The 17,427-nt window shown below is 45.5% G+C and overlaps 2 protein-coding genes across 8 annotated transcripts; both read right to left on the bottom strand.

Annotated features, from left to right (window-relative positions):
- Window positions 1–161: 161 nt before the first annotated feature.
- Window positions 162–16,503, bottom strand: POFUT2 (protein O-fucosyltransferase 2). 6 transcript variants are annotated; one of them, XM_077180952.1, is made up of 12 exons: window positions 16,328–16,503; window positions 15,448–15,698; window positions 14,251–14,395; window positions 13,846–13,956; window positions 11,617–11,683; window positions 10,058–10,183; window positions 9,331–9,511; window positions 8,956–9,079; window positions 8,561–8,679; window positions 5,340–6,057; window positions 2,917–3,061; window positions 162–1,252 (listed from the first exon to the last, which is right to left on the bottom strand). In XM_077180952.1, exons 1-10 carry the CDS (start codon window positions 16,501–16,503, stop codon window positions 5,981–5,983), a joined length of 1,377 nt encoding a protein of 458 aa, XP_077037067.1. In that variant the 3' UTR covers window positions 162–1,252; window positions 2,917–3,061; window positions 5,340–5,980. The 6 variants fall into 6 exon arrangements, with proteins under 6 accessions (XP_077037067.1, XP_077037068.1, XP_077037069.1 ...); XM_077180953.1 differs by having other exon boundaries at window positions 2,917–6,057; window positions 8,393–8,679; XM_077180954.1 differs by lacking the exon at window positions 5,340–6,057 and having other exon boundaries at window positions 8,393–8,679.
- Window positions 16,504–16,506: 3 nt separating this feature from the next.
- YBEY (ybeY metalloendoribonuclease) lies at window positions 16,507–17,333 on the bottom strand. 2 transcript variants are annotated; one of them, XM_054653076.2, is made up of 3 exons: window positions 16,912–17,329; window positions 16,758–16,826; window positions 16,507–16,643 (listed from the first exon to the last, which is right to left on the bottom strand). In XM_054653076.2, exons 1-3 carry the CDS (start codon window positions 17,248–17,250, stop codon window positions 16,557–16,559), a joined length of 495 nt encoding a protein of 164 aa, XP_054509051.2. In that variant the 5' UTR covers window positions 17,251–17,329; the 3' UTR covers window positions 16,507–16,556. The 2 variants fall into 2 exon arrangements, with proteins under 2 accessions (XP_054509051.2, XP_077037072.1); XM_077180957.1 differs by lacking the exon at window positions 16,758–16,826 and having other exon boundaries at window positions 16,512–16,643; window positions 16,912–17,333.
- Between the last annotated feature and the right edge of the window lie 94 nt (window positions 17,334–17,427).

Genomic DNA, 17,427 nt, shown 5'->3' with positions numbered 1-17,427 from the left:
CTGTAGGGTATGTTACACTGAGGAGGGAAGATAAAGGACTCTGCATGATTCCATATGAATCAAGCAAAAGCTGTTTATTGTGCTTCTAAACATTGTTTATATTTACTTCTCATCTTGGTCTACACAGTCACGCATTGTTTAATAGTGTGAGAAACAACTGCTCAATTTGAAAATTTAAAAAGGTTTATTAAACCTTAACAAAAATATAACAAAGGACTACATAAGGAAAAATTTGCAGTGCTGGGAACTGCCCTCATGGATACCGCTTGGCTGGTTTGTCTTCAGGATGGATGCTCAGTCTTTTATACCCCTGGGGGTTGCATCAGCCAGCCCTGGCCCCTCCCAAAGTCTGTCAGTCAGCTCTTCTTTGCCATTTATCGGTGGAGACTCCTTTGTAACTGGATTGGAGGTCAGGTATTGCCATGCCTCACCCCCTAAGCACCAAGCTTTTCCATTCCCAACTGCCCCATGCAAGGGACACATGTGCAGCCTTCTTTGTACCTGTCCTAGACAACCCCCGCTGTCTTATGGCAACAATACAGGGGGGAAAAGGGAATTATGGGGAGAACAGAGGACATCTAAACTACAACAACATAACTATACATACATCACTTAAAGCTTTTCTTAATATTCACACAATAGTTATCTTTTAATCACGAGAGCCAATTATCTTATTATCCATCTATAACAATAGCGCGACTAGAAACACTGTTTCTAGAATGCGCCCATGTCATTCCTTAAAGGTATGGCTCGGTTAAGGAGCAATACCAATAAAGCCCACATGAAAAGCCTGTTGTTACCTTTTTTTTTTTTTTTCTTTAAAAACCTCAGCTATCTAAAGCATGGTTTAGTAATTCAGGTGAGTTCAGCCTGCCACATTCTGTTGAAAATAATCAACTAAATCTATGCTCTAAGATAAAAAGAGCAGTTCAATGTATGAAGGAGGTGCGACACACAGTATCATTTTCCCACTGAACCTCGGCAACAGGAAAATCTTCTCTCTGCCCCAGGAGTTGCAAGGAATTTGGGCCAGTAAATGAAATCTGAGAATCACCATAAATTCAGAGGCAGAAAGAGAAGATCTACCATTAAAAGGCAGAAAAAAGGGAAAGGTTTCAGAAAACATCTCTGTACTCTAATTAATAAATATTTCCAATTTCTCTGTGAGAAGAATAGAACCCTGCAGCAATTAAGGCCACACAGTTCACAGCAGCGAGAGCTCAGCACACATCCAGAAAGGCAGTTCCAGCATCTAAAATTAAAAAAAAAAAAAAGAAAATTTTTATTTATTTTGTTTTGAAGTTACTTGAAGTTCTTAAAACCAAACGAACCTTTGCTCCTGATTTTGGCTCACTGACACACACACAGGAAGCCAAGGGTCACACAAGCCCTGCTTGCAGAATTCCTGATCCAAACCCTCACCTTTCCCACCCAGCGCTGAGGGAAATCTGACAGAGGATTAATAAAGAACCTTTGTTGAGAGCAGTCATCACCTCAGGTCTTCAGGCTTGGCAAGATTTGGTAGTGAATGGACCCAAATTCAACTCCTCCATCTAAATCTCTGACAAGTCTTGTCAGAAAGATATTGGACAGTCATTCAGAGTGCAGCATTTAAAGACTGCATGAGGAAGAACAGAAGCTTTGACATGAATTACACAAGTTCCTTTTTCTCCCTCAATCACTCTGGGACTGTAGGACCTGATCTTTGCAACCTAAAGCAGACCGAAGGCACTGGTTCCAGCAGCAGTTGCAATTCCAAGCTTTCTGTTCCCTGGATTGCTCACCTAAGCACTCACAGCAATCTCATCTCGGCCCAGTGACTCTCTGTCCTTGGAGGGAAGGAAACACAACCTGGTGGGACACAGCTCTGGCACCATATTTCCTCTTCCCTACTCCCCTTTTACAGCCTTTTACCAGGCTGCTGGAAATGGCATTTCTTACACAGGTCATCACTGCAGAGAGGAGAAGAGGAACCTGTAACTTAACCACACCATGGGCAGGACCAGGTTGGGTTTGGCTGCTCAAACACCAAAGCTCTTGGCAAGGAGAGGACAAGTTCAGTGGTTCTTCCTGTCCTCAAAGAGAGGAGAAAAGGGAAGTTAAGCCCACTGTGGCATCAAAGACTCCTGCACTTCATCTTTTGGCTCAGATTGCTCACCATGGAGTTTTAGTCATAGAAAAGGAGAGGTGACACCAAATCAAATAGAAAAGTGCTCTTTCCCAGTGTTTTTATTCCAGGAAGCTCATTTTTCTTCTAGTGTTGTTTCCCCAATTTTAGCAGAACCATTCTCATCCTAGGTCCCACAAGTCAGTTGTTCAACTGGGATAAGGGCAAGCTACTCCTGGTCCAGGGCTGTGCTGAAGAGGAAGGGGAATTTTTTCCTCTCCCCTTTCCAGTGGGATGCCACTCCTGGAAGAGGCAGGAAAACTGCCTTGCAATCCAGTACAAAACCTGCCTGGCAAGCCAGGATGTCATGGAGCCAGCAGCCATTTCTCTTGGATTTCCTTCTCACAGGCATTTTAAGCCTGCTTTGCCTCACAGGCACTTTTCTGCCAAGGGTATTCCCATCATTTTTAGATCCTGAACAAAAGTTTGTAAAACTGACTTTGATGAAAGAACTGCTTCCTATTTTGATCAGTCTTAACTTGGATTTTCCCTCAGCACCAAAATCGGGGTGAACCCAATGTGGCCTCAAAGGGCCATAAGATCCCAGCTATCCAGTCGCCAATTCCCTCAGCACTGATTTGTTGAACCTTTTCGGGGTTAATTTAGCAAACTTAAGGGTTTTGCAATGTCAGGTCAAAACAATCAGAAACTTGTGAAAAAGAAACTGAAATAAAGCTGGCTGAAAGTGGTCCTTGCTGATGACTCATTACAACTCGTTCAAAAGGAGGCAGGATTGATTCAATACTCACCAGCCCATCTGGCCAAGGCCAGAGCTCTCTGCCCACCAAGGACACAGCAACCAGCAGGGACCTTTCTTCCACTCTCCAGCATGGACCTCCTCCCTCCACACACAGGGAACTGCAGCCACTCTGGGAACACTGACTTAGTCCTGGGCTGGCAATAGGAGAGGCACAAAGAATATTTAGAACTCTTTCTGACCTCAATGCTATCCAGACCCAGGAGAAAGCACTTCCCATTGCTCCTGGAATTTTCTTCCTTGTCCCTTCCAGCTTTGGAAGGTTTCTGTGGGAGCTGGGATTATCCATGAGGTTCAGAAGCTGCATGTGGTACCTAAAGCATTCCCTTGGGAACATGAAGCTTCCCTTGTGCCTTTCAATTCTTTATCCCAAATATTCTCCCCCCACAATGATCCACAATCTAGAAAGAAAAAAAGGGAAAAGAAGGAAGACTAGTTCATTCTGATATAAGGAGTGTTGGTTATCCCAACACACGTCCAGGTGAAAAAACATTTCTGCCACTCTAACAAATACACTTGATACTGTCTCAACTCAATAGTAACTATTTAAATATTGTATTAAGAATCATAAACTATTTAAATATTGCATTAAGAATCATAATATTGCATAAGAATCACAACTCTTGGAATTCTCAAGAATGCATCAGCTTGGCTACTTCAAGGACTTTCCCACCCAGGGAATTGAGCAGTCCGAGATTTAAACACCAAATTTGATACAAATCTGATAGAAATTTGATATTGTTTGGCTACTAAGCTTTTCCAAAAGCCGTGGAGTCAAGGCTGGAAATCCTCACTGAGGCTTTTCCATGTCCCATCTGCATTTATCCTTGGGAAAACCCCATTCAGAGGACTTTGCTTTAAAGGGGTTGCACTTGATGTTACAGACACAGAATTCCTTTGGGATTTGACATTTCCTGCACCTCCAAACACCTTAAAAGAATCAAGTGCAGAGTCCTGAGTCTCAATTATTCCCACTTTCCTCAGCTCCACGTGGATTTGTGCTTCCTCTGAAGGTCTGGAAAGGAATTTGGGGATCCCCTTCAGTTGGTTTGATTTTCAGCTCTTTCTTTGAGGTGCCCCAAAAAGCAAAGAGAAAAAAACCCCGTAACAGCACAAAATCCCAACCCATCCCAAGATGGAGCTCCTCACACCAAACCTTGGGAGAATACATGGTGGTTCCAGCACTGCTCTAATCCCACCTCGAACTGAGCTTCCAGGGGGCTCTGCCTAATTCACATCCAAGCTTGGATAGCTGAAAGCTCACAGGAAAAGGGGAGGCAAAGTGAAGGGGAGAGGGGAAATAATGGAGTCTTGGGCTTTCCCTCTGTATGCAACAGAATTGAAGGGCAGGATAAAGAGGTTCCATGGTGTTTTAGATTGGAAGATGTAGCTGGGGGTGTGTATTCTATCACCATCTGTTAGAGGTGGGGCAGTTATCTTCTGTTAATTGGGCAGTTTTCTTTATCTCTTCCACAACCTCCAGGAGGTATTTTCTGTTAATGGGCCAGTGAGTGTCACTGCATGGCTGATAAAATTACATAATTCCATTGTGAGAAGCTCCGCCCAGAGGGAGGAGCCAAACATTCCTTCCTGGATATAATCTGAGATTTGGAACACCACAGTTGGGCTTTTCCCACTGGATTCTCAGAGGAAGACCAGGCCCATCTACACCACCACTGGATCTTCAGAGGAAGACTACACCCTTCTTACAGGATCACTGCTTCAACAAGAATCCCACCTGACACTCCAGGAGAACTGCAGCCACCATTTCAATTGCACTGCTACCAACACCCTGAGCAACAGGGTGTCAGGTCATATTCTGACTCTGTCAGTGTTGTTCTGTATTACTGCATTTTTTATTTCATTTTTATTTTCTTCTCTAATAAAGAATTATTATTCCTACTCCCATATCTTTGCCTGAGAGCCCCTTAATTTTAAATTTATAACAGTTTGGAGGGAGGGGGTTTACATTTTCCATTTCAGGGGAGTCTCCTGCCTTCCTTAGCAGACACCTGTCTTTCCAAACCAAGACAGATGGAAAAGAAGTCCCAAAGGGTGCTTAATTCCAAGCAGTTAGTGCTGCTGAGGTTGAAGCCAAGAGGACAAATCCACTGGGATCAAACAGGAGTGGCAGACAGGATGGGTTATGACACACCAACAAAGCTGGAGGCCTCTTTCTTCTCCGGGGCTCTCTCAGAAATTCTCCATGTCTGGACAATCTCCCTGCTGGGGAGAATTGGACTTGGATATTCCAGGTGACTGCTGAGGCTCAAACAATAAAGTTAGGCCATGATCAAAGCGGTTTTCCCAAGGAAATTACATATTCTCTGAAACTGGGATAACTTATCCCATGGCATTCTCCATGGAAGAGTCACAGTTGGATAGTCTTCCATTAAGGATTCCATAGGGGCTCACCTTTTGCTTGGAGCTTGGCTGAATTCCTCAATGCCAGGATGTGGCCATTTGAGGTGTTTGGCAGATATGGCTCATTTGCAGGCTTTGTTCCCTTCTCTCAGCCTTCCCACTGGATTGTGGTCTCCAAGGAATCTGTAAATCCCATTTGACTCCTGTTCTTTTGGATAATTTTTGCACCATTCCTGTATAAAAGGAGGCCCTCTGTTAGGATGATTTTCCCTACCATTCCCCAGCAGTTTTATCTGCCAGTCCATTCCCTACATTAGTTGGGTTCTTCCAAGATTTCTGAGCTTCACAAGGCAGGAGATTGACTTGGCTTGGGAACTAAACACTCCTGAGGAATTGTCTGATAACATCACCACGTTTGACAGCTGATGCTTGTGCTGAAAGGATCCTTCTTTCTTCCCTTCAGGCAATTCCAAGGCTCGCTGCTCCCATCTGGGAACAGTCCCCAGTTTGGACTTTCTTGTGGAGCATCCCTCCAGTCTTCCCTGCTGAGACCCTGCTCAGGAATCCATGGGGGTACAAATTTAGCTATTAGTTCTTCTCACCCCTGCCCAGTTCTAATTCCAAAGGATTTGGTGTCTGCCTTATCCAGCTGGAGTCTGGTTCCAACTTTGTTCTTACAGCTTCTGCTGCTGTTAATGTCCTGGAGTTCCATCAATGAAGTGACAGCATTTTCCACTTCCTCCAGGATTCCCTCTGTTGCCTTTGGGTGCTGGAAGAATATGAAAACCTGGGCTTGCAGGGCTTTACTATCAGGAATTACATCCCTGGATTTGTTAATTTCCTAATATCATCTCTTCCCAACAAAGCACTGGGCATACAAGGAACATAGGAATAGATGTGCTAACCACTGTTTACTCCTCTGGAATATCAGAGCTTGGAAAAAAGGGCAGTTTTGGCTTTTCCTGATGGTACCCGTGAGGTGCATTTTACATAAAAGCGCCTTCCTATGTCTTTCCCTGTATCCACCAGAAAGCCACCTGTTCACCCCCTATCTACTTCCTCCCTCTCTTCCTTTATCCAACAGAATTTTAACAAGTGAATATTCCCCTCTGGAACGGCACCTTTCATTCCAAACCTAATAACAAATGAACCATTTTCTTTAACCTTCATTATTAGGATTCCACCAAGAGCCAGTGGATGGAAAATGATCCTTCCCTGGCCCCTGCTGGATTCCTGGAGCAGGGATTCTTTCTCTCTTTCCCCCATGGTCCCCTCACTGCCCTGCCACTTTTTGGGCTTTGTTTCACAGCTTTTGCTTCCCATCTTTGGATCCTCTCCCTCACTCCAGGAGCTCCCAGCAGTTCCACACCCTCTTTTCTCCCATCCTGATAATTTCTCCAAGAATGAGCTGTGCATTTCCATTTCCTTCTTTTCTCCAACAAGTCCCACAAATCCAAACCGAAACCTGACGCAAGGAGCTCTTGGTGCCTACAAATCCAAATCCAAACCCGGCCATCCCTCAACCAGCAACTCCAAACACACAATCCTGGACAACTGGCATTCATTCAAACCTAACATTTAAGACACATCGAATACTTCAAAATTCTCGTGAAGCATCCTGTTGCCTTCAGCCCCCAGGGATATTTGCTTTGGACTCACATGGATTTGAGGCTCAAGGGATTTCCCTGAAAAATCCTCTGTGGTGCATGCTGGAATCCCCAGTCCCATGAATCCAGAGAGTGTTAGAAGTTTAGGCTAACCTGGGCCACCAGAAAGGGACTCAATAGTGATGAAGGGGCACTGCTGGACACCAGCCAACAGCAAGGGGACACTTTAAACACTTGCCTGAAACTTTGCAGCAATTGGAAACACCAGCACCAGGGGCTGCACCCTGATATTCTGAGACCTGAGCAGCAGGGCTGACTTATGAGATGAATCCTGGGCACTGTATGACTGACACTATCAGTATTATTTAGCTAAAAATAGATGACAAAAATGCAAACGTAACAAAATTAAAGGGAGCTCACACAAGAAGGGAAGGAGGAAATAAAAACACCTACTGAGCTCAAAAGCAGAAACACTGTATCAGTGTGCACCAGCATCTTGATTTTTTTATATTTAGATTTTTTTCTTTGCATTTTATCGCCAACAATTGTCTAAAAAATAATGTTATTAGTTTTTATTGGTACAATGCAAAAATTTGTTATGGCTCTGTGTGTGTGGCTTTGGCCACACTCGTAGAGACACAAAATAAACACTTGGATTCCTCCAGATACATAATGGGCAACATGTGTCAGAAGCCCCCTGTGGATAAACTGCTGCTCTTCTTTGCAGTGGTGCTGAGTTTTGTAGAGTAGTTGAAGGGTTTAACCACCTTCACTGTGGGGAAGGCTGATGGACTCCTGAGTACAGCGCTGTGGTGATGGTTCTGCCTTCTGCATGTCTTTCCTTTGTGGACAGTGGAAAAGCAAAGGCCCTGAAGCAATCAGGACCCTCCTGAGAGGGCCACGAGCACTGCTCCCCCTTCCAGCAGCAGTGCTGAACACACCCACCCTCCCCTGGCCAGTGCTGCAGAAGGCAGAGGAGAGAGCTGCCTCTGGAAAATGGAATCTTGGCCCTGATCCACCAGGTACCTGTCTCTTTCTTTGCTAGGCAATGTGCCTTCACATGAAAGATGAATCCCCAAGAGATTGGCCTTGCAGGCCGTTAGAGTGGGAGCAGCTCCCTCCACTTTTATTCCCGTGGCAGCTTAGTTCCTCCCTGGGTTGAGACTAGTGCTCCTAGGGTGAGCACTCCTGGTGACATGGCCAGGACCCCAGCCCTGCAGTTAAAAAATGACCACAGACCCACAGAGAGAACCTGGACAGGTAAGAAATGCTCCAGCAGGTAAGGCTGGGTTGAACTGCCGCATCCTGGGCATTGCTTTGCTGCTTCCCATCACAGCTGTGCAGCCGAAAGGCCCCTGTGGTCTGTAGCAACCCATTTGGTGCATGTGGGACCACATGGCAGCAAGCGCAGAACATACTGGGGACCCAGGTGCAGCAGCTGTGGGGAATGCTGTGAGGTCCAGAGACACTGAGCTGTACAGCTACCCCATGTCATACCCATGCTAGAAGTGGAGCGGGAACTGAGAATACAGGACTGGGTCATACATCGATCCAAAGCAGGTAATTCCCCATGATTTTTCCTCACAATTTTGAACTCTAACAGTATCAAAACCTTTGTGTTTCTCTGTGTTTAATATACAATTTTCCAGTGAGCTGGCTGCTCACAGTTTTTCTCTGTTTCACCACAAAATCGGTTGTAAGTTGTTTTTGGATCAAATCCCAAGATCTCCCTTTCCTCATGGATTCGGAAGGAAAATGTTGAAACTGAGGTGCCTATAAAATATCTGTGGAAAAAAAAATCAAAAAAGGATTTGTGAGGGGAGGGCAAGTTTTTAAAATGCAAGTAATTAGATTTCAGTTCAATGAACTTCACTGTTCAGTGAAATGATATGATAATAAGATTATTGTATATATACACACAATATAACCATTATACATCTACTATACACATCTCAGTTATATAATTGATTATATAATGTCTTACACTATTTGTAAACAACCTTGGGACAAAAATCATATTCAGTTTTGTGACAGTGCTGAATAAAAGTCAGGTTTGCTACCTTGCATGTGCGCAAATCCACTGGTCAATCACAGCTAAGCCCCCATCCTTATAGAGTTTCAGCTCCTCCCGAGAGGGTTCAAACCTCACCATCTCAGGCAGCAGTTTCTTGAGCAGTTCAATCTCTTAAAAAAGGAAGGATATGAATTTATCTCTACATTATGAACAGCAACTCACTGCTGTCACTGCTGTCAAATGTGTTTGTTTAAGGAAATCCCAGGTGAACAGTTACAGAGCAAGTGACACCAAAATCTACCAACAAGTTTTACAAATTCAGTTGCCGAAATTCACAGCATTGTAGGGAGGGAGGGGAGCCAGTGGTAATTGCTGCACTCCTCAGAAGTTACCAATCCTGAAGTGACTGTGATCTGCCTACCTTCCTCAACAGCATCAGTGGCTACAAAAACTTTCTCAAGTTTAAGCGTCTCCAAGAGGCTATGGATTTTCTTTACTGCTCCTTGCAGGGAAGGCACGTCTTCTCTGTGACCCCAAACAAAGTCTCTCCTTCTGAGATGAACCCCAAGGTATGGGCCACCTAGAGCTGTGCCTGTCTTAACCTAAGAGAGAAAGATTGAAACTTTAAAACTTCAGAGCATCACTGTTCACACTGAAAAACCAGAATGCAATCATCTCTGTATAAGGCACAGAATCCTTCTAGTTGCAGACAGAAATTTTCAAGTATGGACTGGAAGTAACTTGGGACACTTGTTGCGACATTTAGATCTTGGGTGGCCACCATCATGCAAGAGAAACTGGAGTGCCAAATCTTTGTAAGCAAAAATTCCTCTCCTTCACCAAATAAATCCTCAACTGGCAGGTCGCAGCTGAACTTTACACCCACACGTAGTGCTGAAAACAGGAAGAAATTCAAGTTTCCTTTACTGAAATGAGGAAAACAAAGATCTGGCCTTCAGAACCAGTCAGGCACACCTCGACAGACTCTGTTAGCTTGTGTCACATGGGGAGAAGAAGGTGCATGAGGAACATGTGTGTCCACCTCGATGTGAACAGAAGGGCGTTGCTCACGTGTACCTTCCAATATGTCCTACAGCACACAGCCAATAAAATATTTGTTATGGGAAACAGACTGCTAAGGATTTTACCTTCATCTGTGTCCAGTCCTCCTTGTACTGAGTCCTGTCTGCCTCATCAGTGGATTGAAGGTATTTCTTCCTAAACTTGTCTCCCACCACACGGAGGTGTTTAGCAAACACCATGCTCCGACGGGTCTGTTGGAATAAGAGCAGACACTGAGTCAGAAAAAGGAGAGCTAAAAATGAGTAGGTGGAGACAGTTTCACACACACAGCACTTCCAGGATACAGTTACTTCTGCAGTACTCTAAGCAACGATTTTATCCAAGCTTTAATACCTTATTTCTAATTATCACCATATTTATAACCAGCATACTCATCTGCCCCTGCAATACACAGGTATAGGGAGGACACTGCAGTTATTTACACAACAGAACACATGATACACCAAATTAAACACCCTAGCAATATACCTCACTTCTGGAAACAAAAGCTGGGCAAACACTTTAGTGTGCTAAACACTTTTAAGAATAAAACCTGCTTTAAAAATATTACGTATCTAGCCACAGACACGCCTAGGAAATTCAGTGGAAAAATGACGAAAAAGGAATTATTTCCTTAACCTGTGAGTAATAATCTCTAAGATTCTGTGATGGAGTTACCACTGCACACAGCCACAAGCGGCCTTTTTATTAACAGGCAAAAGAATTACGGAAATCCCAAGTTTTCCCTTTTTGTCGGCGAAGAAACAGAGAAGGGAGGGATGCTTCTCAGAGGAACATGGGAAAAAGAGAAGAGGCCCTGGGCCCATGCTACAGTGAGAAAATTTTTGTTTGGACATCAGGCAAAACCACTGGGGCAATGTTTAAAGTGCCACTGCTAAGAAATGTGTGCTATAGAGCCATGTGGATTTCATGTCTCCTTTTACAGGACAAGTCGTACTCAAATATGGTTGCATTTCTTTCTTTGAGAGGTCACTCTCAAGGAGTAATTCTTGGCTAGCAAACTAGTGTTTGGTCCACTTCTGGAAACATGCCACATCTCAAGGGAATAGCCCAATATTTACAAGACTGAGGCCTGTGTAATTTGTTTTGTAGTATCATGTCAGTTAGTCGGTTTTTCTTAGGAATTTCAACTATATCAAGCACTCCATAGCATGCTCCATTTTCCTGTGTCTGAACTTCAACATTTTCTTAAAACTTTTATGAAAGGAATTATTTACCATAGACCTTTGCCTTGAAACCCATGGGAATTTTGCCTTTGAAGCAGGTGGGGAGGGATTTGGGACAATAATGATCACTTTACAGAATTCTTTTGAAAAGACTGATCTTGACGTTGACTAGATAAGAAACTGCTCCCTTCTGATTGTAAATGTGTTATATAGGGGAGGTCCTTTTAATCACCATGACCTGCAGCACTAGGCCTTTAGGCACAAGACAGAAGGGCAAATTCCTGTGTCACATTAATCCACAGCAGCCTGAAAACTATGTTAACACACATTGCTGAAACAGAAAGCACAAGTGACTTTCAAGACAAGAAACCCAAGGCAAAACTGAAGCACACATTGGTTACTCAATTTTTAGCAGAGCCAGGGAAAAAGTCTAGAGAAGCTATCTGTAAAATACTCACATTCCAATAATCTTTCCCTCCGTAGTGGTCATGAAGAAGGTTTTCAGCTCTGTCTAACATCACTGACCTATTGAAAATTGTAAAACTGAGTGCAGTTCCCTTAGGAATAGAATTTACATTATGACGTTTCTTTACACATTTGCTAAGATAAAGCACAGACTATAGTCTGTTTGCTAAAGGAACACGGGGAATGAGGGACAGGCTCCTGGGAATGAGGCTCCTAGGAGGCAAATACTAGTTCTCTACAAGGCAAATTGTGACCCACAGTCTGCTAGGGAGAGAAGGGAACCATGTCACTCCCTGTGCCTGCTCTCTTCCCTAATAAATGGTATCCTGACTCTGAAAGTTAAACACTAACAAGCATTAACCACCCCTCACAGTCTTTGTAATAGTTGCTATAGGAGACATTAGATTTCTAACAGGGAGAGTGATCCAAAGGGGACAAGTGACCTGTGTGGTGATAATGCTCAGCCTCAGAGCACACGACAGCCTCTGGGAGCAAGCAGAAGATCATGAAAACAAACCCAGAGAAGGTGTTTTCCACATGTAGAATAAAACGTCCTACAGTAAAACAACAGATCAAAGAACACAGAGACATTACCAAAATGTGTGGTAGTAGACAGCAGCTTGCCCTTCTCACAAATAAACACAGTTCAGGATTGTGTACTGGAAACATAACTGCACTATCAAAGTTCTAGGAGAAGAGATTTTGAGAGCTTCAAGTATTCCAGAGCATAAGAGATGTAGATTTAGTTTGTGAGCACACTGATAAGAAAACACACAGAGAAATGCTTCTGCTAAAAGGGATCAAGATCATTATCTGCATCTCCTTCTACTAAAAAGAGAGGAAGCAAATAACCAATCAACTTTGGATTACCACTGCTGATCATCAGCTGGACACCTGCACGGAAGGCCCTAAATCACCTGAAAACAGACTAGATTGTGCTGGTGAAGAAGCAGCACTACACCTAACAGAATGATTGGAGGTGATTGAGGTTACTAATTGAAACGCATTGAAAAGTTTCCTTGAAGTGACCACACTTGAGGGGTAAAAATCCAGTCCTAGGGCCACGCAACTGGTTGCCCACTCAGAAGGGCAATATGGGAGATCAGAGCTCTGAACAATCATAGTAGTTTGAAGACACTGGCACACATGAAGATAAGGGGCATCTCACTGAACGTTGCCTAACAAGATTTCCTGACAGCCTTCATTAAAAGTTTTCGTAAAACTTGGCACAGAAAGGTTCTTGCATGGATTTAAAAAAAAAAAAAGTTTAGAGACAGGGATAAATGCATGGTTCTCATTGCAGATGGAGGTGACAGGTGGATGGTCTCTTCACCATATTCCTAAACAACCTACAGAAGGGCATGGAAGTAGATGACACAGCTTAATTATTTTAAATTCCTCAGAGCAGCTAAGGCCAACTATGAAGAATTAAGAGAAGTCTGATCACTGGCCAATGAAGTGGCAGATGAAATCTAACATAGGAGTGAGTGTAGTAAAAAAAAACCAACAAAACCTGGCTTCATCTAATAATTAAAGGTCTTGATGGTCCGGAATGAGGACAGTTTGATGCCAACATCAAGGTAACACTCAGAGGTCAAAATAAGGAACCTGTGTCTCAAGAATTAGCAGGAAAAGAAGAGAGCACTTTACAGAACATGCCATTTGTACTGCAATGTAACAGGTTTACCCACACACAGTGTGCAGGATCCTGCTGAACTGGTTCCATAAGGTTTGGAGATTGGCAGTGGTGACAACCAAAGGCATGGAATGGCTTTCACATGGAGAGCAACTAATGGAGCCAGGACTCTTCCAGGACTGCAGAGGAGACTGCTGAGGGGGAATGTGCCAGAGATGTAAAGTTACATGTGCGGCGGAGTAGAATATGGAACAGCTGATGGTTTAGCATCTCTTACACTGCATGATCTAGGGGATTATTTGATGATACCTTGGAGGTATGAGTCACAAAAGCTGCCTGAGAAGGAATAAAAAGGAGCTCAAGGCTACTTGGTCTTAGGTTTGAGCACTGCAATCTTTAACTAAACTTACAGTTAAGTGTTTCTTGCACTGTAAATTTCTTTTTTATTATTTTAACAGGGTACAATAATTCAGTGGTGAAGTATCTCAACAGTGGACAACCCTTTAAGTTCCCCCTGCTCTTCCCACCTAGCAAAGGGGTTGTACAACAATTATACAACAATACGTAGCTATACAAGGCAACTCACTCTGCTGAAGTGTTCTTCAGAAGCATGGGAGCCAGAATAGAGGCAGATCCTTGGACAGACAAGCAAGAGGCATTTAGGCCTCGTGTTTCCTCATAACCCCAGAACCAGCCCCTAAAATGGGAACACAAAGGATTGGTTCACAGGCTTGCATTTTAAATTAATGCCATATACAGAACAAAAAATCTTAAAAAGCTACATATGATACAAATAAACCAGCCACCTCCTTTATGCTGCTTTTCAATGTAGCAACAACTTTCTAGAATTAGATCTTCTCATATCAATACAATGTTTTACTATTCACGGGCTTTTTAAAAACAAAGTGAACTCTGAGCACCCAGGTATCTACAGTAGGCAAATATCTCTCTGAATACAACTGAAAAGACCAGAAGGAATGCTTGATGTTACCTGTAGTAGCCATGTTTGTCTTTGGAGTACATCAGCTGATCAATGCATGGTTTTTCATCTATTTTTTCTTCCCATGTTCCTTCTTTCCATCCTTCTGCATAGCCTTGTAGCACATAAACCTGTTCAATAAAGGGCCCACCTGACTCTGAACAGAAGGCAAAGCAAAGGATTTGTAAGCATTAAAACCCACACCATAAAGGTATGAACAAGCATCAGTTGCAGTTAAAAATCTGCTAGAAATGCTAATATTACACTACTCTCTCTTCTCTGTTTTCCCTATAAAGAAGGAAAAGAAGTTCTGTGAGAGCCAGAAAAGCTAAAAGGGTCAGGCAATGTGATCACCTGCTATCCCACCCAGGTTTGTGTGATTTAATGTGCCAAATGCAACAGAATCACTGTCACTGAGGGTAAAACACACCACTGTACTGGGTAAAGCACACAGGTTTTCAGTGCTGTAAGCAGCTGCCACAGGAGGAGTGCCTCCAAGAAAATGCCAAGTACAAGCCCTTCTTCTCCTAAAGTTCGGGGTCTCTACAAGCATTTTCTTGGCAGGCAGGGAACAGCTTTCCCTTCAGAGCTCTTTGCAGCAGTGTGACATTTGGTGGCCTTTATTTCCTTTGCTGAACATGTCAGTGTGCAGTGTTCACCAATCAAACATTTGGTGATTAGCTCAACATGGCATTAAATCCTAAAGGAACCAACTTCACTTTCTTATGGAAAGCCTTTCTCTTAGGCACAAAGAGCAAGGGATATTTCAAGTATGCGCAATATCAACGATGAAAAAGTAAGTTAAGGGAAGAACCTGCTTTACAACTTTTACTGTCCAACCACCATATGCAGGAAAAAGGTGGCTTTGTCTGTATTTCAAGAAGCTGCCTCTCTCCTTATGGTCTTGTCATTATGGTCAAAACTACACAGAAATACGACAGGCGATTTTAACCACAGGTATTAATTGTTTATCTTCGAGGGTCCCAAAACTCAAGGGGGCAGCAGTGCTACATCAAACAAGGCTGCCAAGTAATTGGGTTATTCCATCGTAGTGGCTGTGTAGCTTAGCAAACCTCCTTCTCATCCCTCCTCTTGCCACCTCTATGATTTTTTTTACATAAAAGGATAAAAGCCCCTATAAGGACAAACCTCTTAAGAAACCATGTCAAATATTTAATTAATTGTAGATTGCATGATCCTATACCTCACCTGCAAGGAACTGCTCATATTCAATGACAGGGATGTTCTTGTTGAGGCTTGGGATATCAAAGAACTCAGACCAAGCGATCCGGACCTGGAGGATATCAGGGCTCTGCCAGTGATAAAGACGTCCCCAGGGAGGCAGAACCAACACCCAGTTTTCACTTTTCCGCAGGGTCTTTAGAAGGGAAGCAATGCGAACGTAGACATCTCTGCGAAGGTTGAACCCTTCAGGGGGGTTTACATCATATAAAAGGTATCTGGGGAGAACAAAGGAATACCATTTTTTCTGGGACCACGTTGAGGCTATTACACGTTTTTCTTTTTTACCCTACAATCCTGTGATGAAACTTGGGAAGAAAGTTGTTCCTCTTTTTGAATTTGTGGTACTCGGAAGGGGAAGAAGTATGGGAAGCCAGAGCAGTATGTGCTGCAGGGGCTGGAGGGGCCACTAGGGTCTCCTGGCAAGATGGCACATGAAAGGAGCCTTTCTTGCAGTGGGTCAAGGAGTGAAGAACCTTGCTCATCCTGAGGGTAACATGGAGTGCGTGGTGAAAATGGTGAAACCACGGGCATATAACCCAGGCTAACTCTTGTAAGCTGGACACAAAGGCAGGAGGGCGCGCTCCGGAGAAGGAGTGGATAAGAATGCATCTGGGAGCTAGATAATCCCTGTGGGGTTCGTTACAACACAGGATATTCTACAGACCACAGCTCTCGGACAGCTGAGATGACACCTTACAAAAACGACCCAAAAAAGCACCAGTAGGCGAAGGAGGCCCTTTACGAGCTAATGGCCGAGACACGGCAGGAACACCGCACGGCGGGGGAGATCTCGGGGGGGCAGGACTGGCCCGGGATCGGACGCGGCGGGGCCGCCGCTGCTCACCTGGTGCGCAAGGCGGCAGCGGCGGCGGGAAGCGAGGAGGCAGCGTGGCCAGCGCGGAGGGCGGCGGGCGGCGGCTCGGAGGCGGCGGCGAGCGACGGCGGGAGGGCGAGCGCGGCCAGGCCAAGCAGCAGCGGCAGCGACGGGGCACAGCGGCCGCCAGGCCCCTGCGCCGCCATCCCCACGCCACGTCCGGGGCGGCGCCGACGGAGCCTCTGCCCCTCTCGATCACTCAGAAGAGGCCGGCGGTGAGGGGCCGCAAGCGGGAGCCTGTGAGGCGGTTCAGCTCCTCCAGGATTTGCACTTCCTTCTGGTACATCTGCGGGAGCAGCAGCGGTCAGCATCGGGCGAACCCCAGTTCCCGTCACCGGGGCCTCCGGTTCACCCCATGCCGGACCCCACACACCCTCCCCGGCCCCAGCGCATCCCGCACCTGCTGCCACTCGGGTTTCGTGTCGTGCCGGTAGCCGAGCAGGTGGCACAATCCGTGGGCCGCCGTCACCTGCGCGGGGGGCGGGAGTACAACATATGTTACTGACCGAGCCCCATGTCCTCCCCACTGCCCGCCAGGCCCGAGCAGGGCTCACCGTCAGGACATCGTCAAAATCCTCCCCGGTTTCGCAGCACTGCTGGTGGATGTATTCCACTCCCAGGAAGATGTCGCCCAGGTTGTACTCGCCGCGGCAACAGGGCCGCGGCAGGTCCCCCGCCTCCACTTGGTGGAATGGGAAAGAGAGGACGTCGGTGGGCTCCGGGCAGTGTCGGTAGACGCCGTTCAGTCGCTGCATCAACGCGTTGCTGGCGCAGACTAGCCCTACGTCGAAGCGGGAAGCTCCCAGGGCGGCGCGCAAGGCACACACGGCGCGGCGGAGTGGGGCCCGGCGCACGGACACGGCGCGCTGCGCGTTTCGCAGCGCCACGCTCATGGCAGAGCCTCTGCCGCCATCCGACCGCCCACAGACCCCCCGCCCACCACAGTGCGACTCCCTCCTGAGGTCCCGCCCACAATCGAGACCACACCCTGCACAAGAACCCCACCCACCCTTCTGTCCAGCCGTTAATATGCCCGCCCAACTTAATCCCCGCCCACTTAGACCGCGCCC

The sequence above is a fragment of the Agelaius phoeniceus genome, chromosome 7 (assembly GCF_051311805.1).
Source record: "Agelaius phoeniceus isolate bAgePho1 chromosome 7, bAgePho1.hap1, whole genome shotgun sequence".
In the NCBI taxonomy this organism is placed as follows: Eukaryota; Metazoa; Chordata; class Aves; order Passeriformes; family Icteridae; genus Agelaius; species Agelaius phoeniceus.
The sequence above is the reverse complement of the archived record's forward strand: the minus strand, read 5'-3'. Positions and strand labels throughout refer to the sequence as shown.

Coding starts and splice junctions, on each gene's coding strand:
- YBEY (XM_054653076.2), bottom strand. CDS start 17,250: ATGAGCGTGGCGCTGCGAAACGCGCAGCGCGCCGTGTCCGTGCGCCGG. Junction 16,827..16,911: donor ATTTTGACGATGTCCTGACG/GTGAGCCCTGCT, acceptor CCCCCCGCGCAG/GTGACGGCGGCCCACGGATT. Junction 16,644..16,757: donor CGAAACCCGAGTGGCAGCAG/GTGCGGGATGCG, acceptor CTGCTCCCGCAG/ATGTACCAGAAGGAAGTGCA.
- POFUT2 (XM_077180951.1), bottom strand. CDS start 16,503: ATGGCGGCGCAGGGGCCTGGCGGCCGCTGTGCCCCGTCGCTGCCGCTG. Junction 9,080..9,330: donor CACTGATGCTGTTGAGGAAG/GTAGGCAGATCA, acceptor TCCTTTTTTAAG/AGATTGAACTGCTCAAGAAA. Junction 6,058..8,560: donor TGGTGAAACAGAGAAAAACT/GTGAGCAGCCAG, acceptor ATATTCTTCCAG/CACCCAAAGGCAACAGAGGG.